This window comes from Colius striatus, unplaced genomic scaffold, assembly GCF_028858725.1.
Source record: "Colius striatus isolate bColStr4 unplaced genomic scaffold, bColStr4.1.hap1 scaffold_68, whole genome shotgun sequence".
In the NCBI taxonomy this organism is placed as follows: Eukaryota; Metazoa; Chordata; class Aves; order Coliiformes; family Coliidae; genus Colius; species Colius striatus.
Genome location: NW_026908537.1, coordinates 80,524 through 92,673, shown reverse-complemented (window position 1 = coordinate 92,673; position 12,150 = coordinate 80,524). Strand labels below are relative to the sequence as shown.

The 12,150-nt window shown below is 52.7% G+C and overlaps 1 protein-coding gene across 1 annotated transcript; it reads right to left on the bottom strand.

Annotated features, from left to right (window-relative positions):
• Nucleotides 1-239: 239 nt before the first annotated feature.
• On the bottom strand, nucleotides 240-1,733 carry LOC133629560 (inositol 1,4,5-trisphosphate receptor-interacting protein-like 1). Its single transcript, XM_062020197.1, has one exon. It carries the CDS (start codon nucleotides 1,731-1,733, stop codon nucleotides 240-242), a length of 1,494 nt encoding a protein of 497 aa, XP_061876181.1.
• Nucleotides 1,734-12,150: the final 10,417 nt, after the last annotated feature.

Here is a 12,150-nt window from a genome sequence, read left to right as displayed (position 1 = left end):
GGATTGCCTGGACAGCAGAGGACTGGCCCTGGGTGGAGGAGGAAGAGGTTCAAGACTTGTTGGCCAAGCTGCTTCTTCAAACAAGCAACTGTGTACAAGGTGAAGCTGCCAGAGACACCTCAGGGAGTGAGAGCGATCGCTAATGGGAAGTGCCGAGTCTCTCTTGCCAGACTCCTGGCAATGGCCCCTTCAGCTGCATCGGCTCCCACTCCCCACAGCTCTGTGCCTCAAGACCTCTTTCATCCTTCACGGATGAGCCGTCCTGTGAGCCGATCTTGCAGCTGCTCACAGTCACGCAGTGCCTCGGCGTGGGCAGCCGTATCGTCTGTCAGGTGCTGGAAGAGGTTGACGGGTTCGGCCTCTCGGAAGGCAGGAGGCAAGACGATCTCCTCGGGCACGTTGTGGTTGCCAAAGAAGAAGTGGTTGAGGCGCTTCTCCTCCACGCTGCGGCGCAGGTACCGCATGATTTCCTTCAGGCACGGCAGCAGATACCTCCTGCGCCAGCCTGACAGGGGAGCGGTGGCCAGGAGGTGCATCACAACCGTCTTGATGATATAGGTGGAAAAGCCCGTTCCTGGCACCATGCGAGCGCAGAGCTGCAGGCAGTTGAGGTGGTAGCTGCCAGCCGGGGCGTTCCTGGCCACGTGCCTGAAGAACTTGGCCTCTGCCACAGCACAGGTCTCAGGCCACGTCGTGCTTGGGGTGAAGAAACCTGCTGCAGTCTGGCTGCTCACAAAGATGTCTGAGTCACCTTGCTGCACGCCAAAAAGCAGCTCGACAAAGAGAGGTCCTCGGGAGGCGTTTGACAGCTTCAGCTTGCAGGAGTGTCTGGAGAGCTGCAGCTGCATCTGGTAGCGGCGAGACTGAGGCAGCTCCCCCCAGGCTGACGTCACCAAGTTCTGGACCCAGAGGGCAGTTTTATCAACATCTAGGTAAGGGCCAGTGCAGAGTGTGTCGAGGAGACTGGGACCCTGATTCCTCCTCCGTGGCTCCTCAGGGTGGTGGAGGAAGCACGGCGCGTCTCCTGACGACTTCCCTGCTTTGCAGGTGCACTCCGGGGATACACGGACGCAGAAGTTCTTTCCCGGCAGATCCCCTGCAAAGTCTGGCTCCAGGTGGAAGGAGTAGCCATGGGGGGCCTTCAGGGGCACGAGCATGCGGTATGTGACGTCGCTGTCGCAAGGATCCCAGCCTTCGAAGGCGCTGCCCACGCCGATGGCTGGCTGCAGCTCCGGGGAGGAACTGTTGGCCAAGCGCCCTTGCAATAAATGGAGGAGGTCATCCAGCAGCTCCTGCACCGTGCTGCTGGTGTAGCACAGACTGAGCACTGTCCACTGCATGCGCCTCTCATAAATCAAAGCGTGGTGCCTGTCTTCAGCAGTTTCTCCTTCGCTTTCTGCCTCCTGGCAGTGTGTGTCACTGCCTGAGCTCTCCTCACTGCTGCTGTCGTCTGTGTCAGGGCTCCTTCTCCTGGTCCACCAGTACAGTGCCAAGAGCAGGACCAGGACTGCAGCACCGATCAGGTCTTCCCAGGAAATGACGGGCTGCCTCGGCTGCCTCGGCGGCACCAGGAAACTGGAGCTGATGAGCAGCCTCTCAAGTATTTCTCTCGCCTGCTGGATCAACTGCTCTTCTCTCTGCTTCAACACGGCCTCGTTCATCCTGGCGTAACACTGCTGTGCCTCTGGGATGAAGAGCGACAGCAGATTGGCGAAGAAGCGCACGAGCGCCATGATCTGCAGGGAGAGAGAGAGAATGGGTTCAGTGGGGTGGGAGGGAGGGAGCTGGCAGCGGGGAAAACAGGGGCCAGGAGCGGGAGCCGGTTGGAGAGGGGCCGAGGCAGGCGGGAGGCACAAGGGCTGCGCCGTCCCCGCTGTCCCAGCATGTGCTCACCGCTGTCCCAGCGCATACTGGGCCCGTGCTGCCCGCGGGGCCCCTTTATAGCTGCCCCCCGCTGGCACGGCCTCTGATGTCACAGACACCCCACAGCTTCTTGCAAGAGCATTGGAATGGTCTGTGCCATAAACGCAGACCTTCAGTACCCGTGAGTATAAGGTTGGCACTGTGACGTTAAGGAACCAATGCAACTGCTGGGAACGGCGTGTCAAATGGGCCTGTTCACAGCAGCTTGTGGATTCCCCGTCACTTCACATGCATTGAATCTTCTTCAGTTACAAAACAGGGTTTGTGTGTGGTCTGGGCGTATCTCAGACACATTATTGCATGTACATGACTGGTATTGCCCAAGAGAGTGTGAGTGGTGAATAAAAGGGATGCAAAAGAACTGCGGGGAAGGATTTCTTCCATGTGAGGCTGCCCAGATGGGTTGTTGAGTCTCCTTCTCTGGAGACATTCAGGGCCCACCTGGGTGACTTCTTGTGTGGCCTACTCTGGGTGGTGCTGCTCTGGCGGTGGGAGGGGGGAAGGGGGGTGGACTGGATGGTCTTTCGAGGCCCCTTCCAGCCCCTGGGGTTCTGTGATTCTGTGGTCTTGTGCATCGAGACAAGGACAGGGAGGAGCCGCACTCTTGTCACAGTCACAGGCAAAAGAGACTTGGCTGCTTGGAGAAGAAATCCACATCTAGTTAGTCCACCTCCTTTTGAACAAAACACCATCAGAACAGCAACCAGAGTGGGATGGTGAGAAGGCACAACATTTGATAAGAACTTGCTGTGCCACTGACAAAATGCCTTGGAAATACTAAAGGCGACAGAAGAGAGAAAACAGCCCTTGCAGCTGACACCCAGCAACAACCTGTCAGGTTGTTTCACACAGTAATACTGACAGCTGCCGACTTTGCTCAGAGAACTTTTCCCTACGGGTGATCCCTTTGGCTCTGTGCTTGCATTCAGTAGCTCTGGAGACTCTCTTTGTGTCCTCTGCTTGTGGCTGGTGCCGGTTTTGACACGGCGAGGCGCAGCTGAGGAAGTCCCGTGGGGTGGTTTTGTCCCACAGGTGTCAGTAAGAGTAAAAACAGCGCTCTGGGAAAGCCACTTTGGCATGTCTTTGATGGAGAAAGGGAAGAGGAAGATTTATGGGGTGGGTAGGTCACTGTGTGACAGACACAGCTGAGCCATGTGAAAGAGAATGCTCAGCATGGAGAATATGGTAAGGAAGGGATGAAGTGCCAGAGGCACGGGGTTGCTGACATTGGTGGTTGTTGTGGCTTGGCCCAGCCAGCACAGCGGCACCACGACAGTCTCTTGCTCGGTGCCTCCATCCACCCCCACCCTTGTGAGGATGGCAGAGGCCCAGCGAAATCAGAGTAAAAAGATCACCAAGGTTGTTGTGGATGGAGACAAGGGCAGGGAGGGCTCGCTGCCAGGTACAGCTCTGGGCAAAACCGACTCCAGTGCTCGACTGAGAGAGGAAAGGAGGAAAGGTTATTCTACAAGAAACAGAACGGAATAAAAGCAAAAAGGGAGCAGGATGGTGAGAAAATGACAAGCAGAGCTTTAAGATCTCCCTCCCCCAGCCCTCCTTTCTTCCCAGGCCCAGCTCACTGCTCCCCAGATCTCTCCCTCCCCCCTCCTCAGCGGCTCAGGGGGGCAGGGAATGGGGGATGTGCTCAGTCTCTCACAGATGGGCTCTGCCCGTTCTCTCTGCTCAGATGATAACAACTCCTGGCATTCTTCCCCTGCTCCAACACGGGGTCCCTGCCCCGGGACACCGTCCTGAACCAACTTCTCTGGGGTGGGTTGCTCCCAACAGCTGTGGCTTCTGCCCATACAGGTTTCCTCACACGGGACACAGTCCTTGGTGAAGGTCTCTGGTGTGGATTCTTCACCATGGTTGCAGTTTCTGCAGTTACAGGGTCCCTCTCTCGGGACAAGGCCTCTTCTGGGCATAAGTTGAATGAGCTGCTTTTGTCGTGGGCTCCTCCCCAGAGTTACAGCTGTGGATACTGGGTCCCTCCCACGGGACACGGCCTCTTCCAGCCATAGTCACTGTCCCTGGCTCGGGGCCTTTAATGAAGTGAATCGCTGCCCCTGGTCCAGGGTCAGCTTTAGCAAAATGAGTCTCTGCCCGTGATGCAGGGTCTTTAAAGAAATGCAAACAAACCTCAGCGTCACCAGGTCTCTCCATAGAATGCCGGGGAGTCTCTGCTGCAGCACACCTCCTCCTCTCTTTCATCACTGACCTTGGAGCCCACATGGTTGTTGCTCTCACTGTTCCTACTCCTTGCAGTAGTTCCACCAGCCAGAAGAAGAACAAAGGGCAGAAGAAGGAAGAAGATGGAGGAAGAAACTTCCTCTGCCTTCTTAAAAAGTGATGGTGGAGGAGTCTCATTGGCTCAGCCCCAGCAGTGGGTCTGGCTCAGAGCAGGGGAGAGTTGTGAGCAACTTCTTACAGGAGCCACCTTTACAGCCCCTTCCCCCTCACCAGAAAAGGCTGTCGTGGCAAACCATGACACCTGCTCAGCCTTTCTTCTGTGTTCCACTAAAGACAGTGTTTCCATCAAGCCAGCACGATGAGAGAGCTGTGAGCCAGTACCTTAGAGCTTCTTCCTAGATGATGTGCATCTTACCTAGGAAGTATTTGGTTGAGAAATAACGTTGAGCAAGTTCTTACCATCAAAGTCATTGGAGGATGTGTTTATTTACACAGCCACAGCAGGTGGGCTGGTCTTTAAAGAAAGGCAACACTGCAGGAGCTGTACCTGCCATGGCTCAGCCTGGTATGCTGCACGTTTGGTGGGAGGTAAGAGAAACCAAACCATGAACCAGTTGATGTTTAACATACTGCAGACTCATCTGGGAGAGAAGATTTAGCGGCTTGTTATCACCAGATTGAACGGGAATTGTTCTACAAATGACCTAACCAAAAAGAGAACATGCCTAGTTCTTGGCCAGGTGTGAAATCCACTTGACCAGGCCCAGGCCACTGTTTGTGGAGCTCTGTGACATCAGTGACAGCCTCATGTTTGCAGCTGGAATGCTGTGTGTGTACTTCACAGCAACACACAGAGTCACAGAAAGAATGGGAGTGAAATAAGGGAATCTGTCAGTAGCTGAGCTGATGCTCTTCACATCTGAAGGAATTCTCACATTCACTTGAAAGGCAACAGTCACCTGGCAATGATGATGTCACAGTGTCATCACCCAGGAGCAATGATATCACCTGAGAATGATGACACCACAGTGCCAGCACCTGGCAACGAATGTGTCCCCTAACAGCAGTGGTGTCAGCTGAGAATGATGACATCACAGTGCCCAGGAGAGTATAAAAGGGGGGTCCTCCCAGGTCCTGCTGCCAGATCTGGCCTGGGCAGCCATCTGAGAGGAAGCTCTTGATGGGGCTGAGGGAGGAAGGCAAGCCAGCAGCTGGAGGTTCTCCTCTGCAGCAGCAGCAGCTCCTGGCTAGGCCACTTTCCAAGCTCATCTGAGGGACAAGAAATCTTCAGCTGCAGAGCAGGAGCCAGAACACAGGACTGCCTTCTGGAGGGGCATTGCAGAGCTCCAGAGGTCCTGATGGTTTGGAGCACCCACTGTGGGTCTTGTCCCCAAGGTCGATCAGGCCTGGGGCATTTGGCCACTCTGGGAAGCCCCAGAGATGGCTGCAGCTTGAGGGAGAAGAGGGCTTGTGCATCTCATGAGAGGCATGAGCAGCCCGTGGGACCAGGAGGCAGGTCTGCTCACATGCTCAGGGAGGAGCCGATTGCCAGCACTGGGGTCAGGAAGGAATTTTCCCCTGGGGCACATTGGCACAGGTCCCCAGGGTTTTTTTGCCTTACTCTGCAGCATTGAGCATGACTGCTTAAGTGTCAGGGCTCCTTTGGTCCCTTTGGGCTGGGCTACTGCCCGCTGTCGTGCACCACCAAGGCAGCCTCTCGTGCCCTCCAGCTGACAGGAGGAAGGCTTTTTTTCCCCAAGGTGGACTAGCAAGTGTCCCTGGGGTTTTTTTTGCCTTCTTCTGCAGCACTGAGCATAGCCTTTAGCTCCTTTGAGCCATTTTTTGGCAAGTACCTACATCTGCTGCTCCAATACAGTGGCCCTGGTGCCCACATCCAGGGGGAGGAAGCTTTCTATACACTTCTCGTGGGCCATCCTCAGGGCTTGCTTCTCATCTGCTGTGGCATTGAGCACAGCCCCTTGCCAGGGCTCCTCTGGCCCATTTTGGTTTCTTGCCTGCTGCTCTTGCACCTCCAGCCTCTTCTCCAGCCTGGAGAACACTCTTGTGCATTTTGCACTTTCTGGCCTCCATCCTAAAATCATCTGCAGCAAAACTGTGTGCTGGGCAATGTTTTCTCTCTTCTCTGTCAAACCTCCTCATTGCTTTTGGATGGTGATGGTCTCTTGGCCATGCTGGAAGCCTTCATGTTCCAGGGGCATCTGGTGGTGTTGCTCTCAGCTGCAGATGCTTTGGGCCCAAGACTTGCTGGGCTGAGTCTTGCTGGAGAGCTCCCATGCTTGCTGCTGGCAGGGGAGCAGGCTGCAAAGGGAAGCAAGCCCAGCTGGATCTCCCATTCAGAGCCTGCCCACCTGCTTGGTGGCATGCAGCACCTTGCAGCCTGGCATAACTGTGTCTGCTCTGACTTCCACCACTCCCTTTCACATCCTGGGCTCTTACCAAGCTTCTTTTGCTGTGTTTGAGATCCTGCCCGATGGCAGAGACCACATGGCATGAGTCAGCAGCTGGGAGGAATGTGCCTCTTAACCAGGAGATGAGATCTGAGTGTATCCCTGCTTTCTCTTTTGCTTTGGAATATTCCTTGATCACTGTCATCTGACTTTCACCATCTGGAATGCACCAAGCCAAAGCAGCTCTGCTAGCAATGTGCATACCCATCTGCATGGCAGCTCTCCTCATCTGCTTGTGCTGCTTAGGGATAGAAAAGATGTGAAGGAAGTTTTTTGGCGTCTCTTTCATTGCACCTGACCTGTGAGAAGTGAGATGAAGAAACATGGTGTTGATTGGAGAGAGCTGGGCTTCCTCCCCAGAAAAACTGGCCATCACTGCAGTTCGTTGGAGTCTATTAACTGACAACCTCCATCCCTTTGGTTTGGGAGTCATTGTTGAAGCCTGGCTTGATGGTGGGTCTGGAACAATGACAGGATCTTCAGCCAAGCAGCCAGGGAAGGGAAATGTACTGTGTGAGGAGGATTTGTTCTGTGAGTGAAGTGCCTCATCACCCACACACTCTTCTCATCAGTTTTTGCCTGTTTTAAAAGCTCAGGCTGGGATAAAAGTTGAACATTTAAGGTACCAGATTTCTCTGGCACTGCTGATCCTTTCCAGTGGCACCATTTCCTTTCCATACCATGGACTTACACTGGGTAAGTATCTCATTGGTTTAGTCCCAGCTATATTCCAGCTGTAAGTTTGTAGTGGATGGGGATTTTTTGCCCTTCCTTTGGTGCTCAGTTGAGCATTTCAGAAGGTACAAGATTTCTCTGGCACAGCTGATCCTTTCTTTCCATGTACCATGGATTTATGCTGGGTAAGTATTGTATGAGTTGAGTTGCAGGTATTTTCTAGCCACTGGTTTGTAGTGGATGTGAGGACTTTTGTCCAGGTGCTCCCTGGAGTTCAGGAGTTGGTCAAGGACTCAGATAAGTGCCTCTGCATCACAGCATTTCCCTTCTCAGGTGTCAGCTTCCTCTCTGAGAACGCTCTGCTCTACAAAAGCTGCCTGTGTTTACCAAGTCTTGGCTCCTCCTTTAGCAAGTACTTATCCTGGGCTTCATATTAAGAAGACAGAGCCTGGCTCTTCTCAGTGCTGCCAAGTGACAGAAAAGGTGTCAGGTAGAAACTGAAACACGGGATATTTGGTCTCAACAGAACGTTTCGCTGCTGTGGTTGAACAAAAGAAAGTGCAGGGACAAAAAGGAGGCGAGTTGCTGAGCGAGGCTTTGGAGTCATCTCTTTGGAGAGGTTTGAGACCTGGCTGGACATGGCCCTGGGCAACCTGCTGTAGTTGGCCTTGCTTTGAGCAGGAGGGTTGGGCTACAGTCTGTGGAGGTCCCTTCCCACCTCCTCTGCTCTAGGAGTTTGTGGTTGCCATTGTGGTTTGTCATCAGGCCAACAGGAGACCTGTGCTCCATTGTGCTGGGTTTCTTTTGTCAAAAGCCACCCTGTGCTCATAGGAGATTCTTTTTGCTCTGACTGCTGTCAAAAAGCTGCAGAGTCCAGCAGTAGCAGCTCCTCCTTCCATGCCATTAGTTTGAAGCCTCCCCAGAGAAGCAGGTGAGTATGCTCAATTACAAGCTAGCAATGTCTAAGGAAGGCTTAGTGAGCCACAGCTGTGGACTGCTGCAGAGTCCTGAACCAAAGTCTCCCACTGAAGAAGTAAACCATAGCAAGGGAGAAGGCTTCTTCTCCCAAGACAGAGAGTTCTCAGTCTAGCACTGAAGGAAGTAGCCAGCACCCTTGAAACCTTCATGGCACAGAGGAAACAATGACTTCTGGCTTCAGTGCAAGAGCTGTAGTGGGTCTGGGACGGTAGTGATTTTCCACAGCAGCTCCTGCAGTGCTGTGCTTACTGTTGATATCAATGACTACCGCTTGCACAACATCAGGGCTGTCCCTCCAGCATTCCTTCCCCCACCTTCACCAATAGCTGTGAGTGGGCATGATCTTGGGAGGGACTATGGCCAGGACAGCTGACCCAGGCTGACCAAGGAGATATTCCATACCATATGACGTCAGCTCAGGAATATAAACTGGGGGAGAGGAGCAGGAAGGGGAGGCGAGATGCGTTTCTGGCCTTCCCAAAGCAACCGCTACGCGTACCGCAGCCCTGCTTCTCGGGAGGTGGCCGGACATCGCTGCTGATGGGAAGTGGAGAGGAACAGCTTTATCTGCTTCTGCTTTGCTTCCCGCACGCGGCTTTGCTGCTTCTTTATTAAACTGCTTTTATCTCAACCCACGAGATTCCCATCTTATTTCCTCCCCTTCCCTGGCTTGCTGAGGAGGTGGGGGATAAAGCGGTGTGGTGGGCACCTGGCATCCAGCCAGGCTCAAACTACCACAGCGCCGGGCCGGCGGCCCTCCAGGAGTCGCAGGGGGTGGCCCTCAGGAGCAGCGCTGCAGGGCACAAGGGATCACGGGGGCTTTTTCCTGCACGGGCCTTCCCTCCCTGCACCGATGGCAGCAGAAGCGAGGAGCTTCCAGCCTCTTTGGGAACCATCCCGTGTCCCCGGCGCATCGTCACATAAAGGATGTCTCTGCTGATCTGACTTGGTGTAGAGAAGTTTTTCTGCCCCAGCACATTTGCAACAACCTCACTCAATGGAGATGAGAGAGTCTGAGGCCCCTACACACACACTTGCTGCCAGTTCATGATGAAAACCCTGGAGATTTGTTCCCCACGCATTCACAAGGCCTGTTGCAATCTTCCCCCGCAGCTGCTGGGCTGTTCCTCCTGCCCCTGCCTACATTTCTGTACTCTAGTTCCATTGGCTCTTATCTCTTTGACAACTTCCATCTCTTCTATCAGTTTCTAACCATCCTTTGACCCATTCTATCTGTCTCTTTAGGATCACCCCAATTCAAGCTAACTTGAGGCCAGGCTGATTTTTTCAGGCTATAGGGTTTATGGCACATTCCTGCCAAATCCCTTCTTCTCTCTGGACTGAACAACTCTCGATGGCATGTCACCATCAACTCAAGCTTTGACCTTGAACAAATATTGGGGAATATTGACACACATTACCCACATTTTTCCTGACCCTGAACACTGATTTCCTCACACACATCACACCAGAGGGGCTTCAAACACCCTGGACACTGATTCCCTCACACACATCACACCAGAGGGGCTTCAAACACCCTGGACACTGATTCCCTCACACACATCACACCAGAGGGGCTTCAAACACCCTGGACACTGATTTCCTCACACACATCACACCAGAGGGGCTTCAAACGTCCTGGACACTGATTCCCTCACACACATCACACCAGAGGGGCTTCAAACCTTTTAGGTTCACACACTGGGCACAAATCATTTCCCACAGACACACACTGGCTGTAACAGAACAGTGGGGAGAGCAGCGGGGAGGGTGCTGCAGAGGCCAGCTCTGCAGGAGGCCTCAGTTTGATCCCTCACCAGTGACCTCTCCTCCTTCCTCTCCTTTCTTCCCCTGTTGCCATGTTGGGCTCCCTGGCCTCACCTTCCCTCTGTGCCCTGAGGCGCCGCCGCCTCTGATTGGCCGCTGCGCACACGTCAATCAGGGCTGTGTGCCATCACAGCACATGTGGGAACTGCAACGGGGCTCAGTGACATTGCAGCACATGTGGGAATTGCAGAGAGACTGTGTGACATCACAGCTCATCTGGGCACTGCTACAGTGCTCTGTGACATCACAGCAGACGTGGGCACAGTAACAGTGCTCTATAACATCACATCAACTCTGGACGCTGCAGCAGTGCTCTGTGACATCATGGCACATGTGCAGTGCAACAGGACTGTGTAACACAACAGCACATCTGGGCTTTGCAGCAGGGCTGTGTGACATGACAGCATATCTGGGCACTGCAACAGTGCTCTATAACATCGTATCAAAACTGCACACAGCTACAGTGCTCTGTGACATCACAGCACATGTGTGCAGTACAACAGGACTGTGTAACACCAGAGCCCATCTGGGCTTTGCAGCAGGGCTGTTTGAAATGACAGCACATCTGGGCACTGTAACAGGGCTCTGTGACATCAAAGCACATGTAAGCACTGCAACAGTTTCCTGTAAAATCACAGGACCCATGGGCACTGAAATGTGTGACATCCAAGGCATTTGGGCATTGCAGTGAGACTCTGTGACACCACAGCACTTCTGAGTGCTGAAACAGTTCTCTGTGACATCACATCTGGGAAGTGCAAAGGGGATGTAAATCTGGCTTTGTGACATTACAACACATCAGGGCATTGCAAGGCAGTGTGTGAAATCAGAGAACATCTAGACATATACAACAGGTCTGTGTGACATAGCAGTACATGTGGGCATTGCAGAGGACGTGTGATGTGTGTCGCATCACAGCAGATCTGGGCAGTGCTACACTGCTCTGTGACATCATAGCATATCTAGGCACTGGAACGGGGCTGTAGGACATCACAGAAAATCTGGGCACTGCGACAAAGGTGTTTGACATCACATCACATCCAGACACTGCCGTGGGGTTCTGTGACGTCCTAGTACTAGGGACTGCAACAGTGCTCTGTGACATCACAGCACATGTGCACAGTGCAACAGGACTGTGTAACGCAACAGCACATCTGGACTTTGCAGCAGAGCTGTGTGACATGACAGCATATCTGGGTACTGCAGTACTGCTCTATCACAGGACGTCTGAGCACTGGACACACAGTGCTCTGAGATTTCACATAGTATCTGGGCACTGAAACGAGACTGTGGCATCACAGCAGACGTGGGCATGGCAACAGTGCTCTATAACGTCACATCACCTCTGGATGCTGCAACAGTGCTCTGTGACATCACAGCACATCTGGGTACTGCATCTAGACTGTGTGACATCATAGAATCCTAGAGTGGTAGGGGTTGGAATGGACCATTAGAGATCATCTAGAGCAACCCCCTCCCCCAGAATTCAGTTCACCTAGATCAGGTCGCACAAGAACATGTCCAGGCTTGTGCTAAAGTTCTCCAAGGAAGGAGACTCCACAAGCCCTCTGGGCAGCCTGTTCTGCAGGGTTTCTTTTTCTTTGTGCAGGGGTTCTTTGTTGCGTGAAACGGGAGTGACCAGACGCCAATCTGATGTGCATCAGCTCCAATTTATTGTCACATCATCATCACTTCTATACCTTTTCCAAATGCTGTGTACGTGCTACAATATATGGCAAATAGTTAATACTAAGCATCACACACTATGCATAAGGCCTCAAAGTTTCATTTTGGTAACAACTTAAACACCAACCTCACTGTGTAAAAACACCATCCTTATTGTGCTTAAAACATCAGCCTTATTGTGTCTAAAATATCATCCCATCTGTTCGGCCTTCAGTTAGTTTTCTCTCACACTATGGTTATGCTTACCTTACATTTAGTTAACTTTATATTATTGTTAGTTACATATGTTACCATTTATTAGTCAAGTACAGTCAATCATACAATGATAAACTGAATGCTCTATTCAGTCTTCTAACAATGCTTAGTTTAATGTTCTGTCCTATCTTCTTGCTTTGACCTTGTT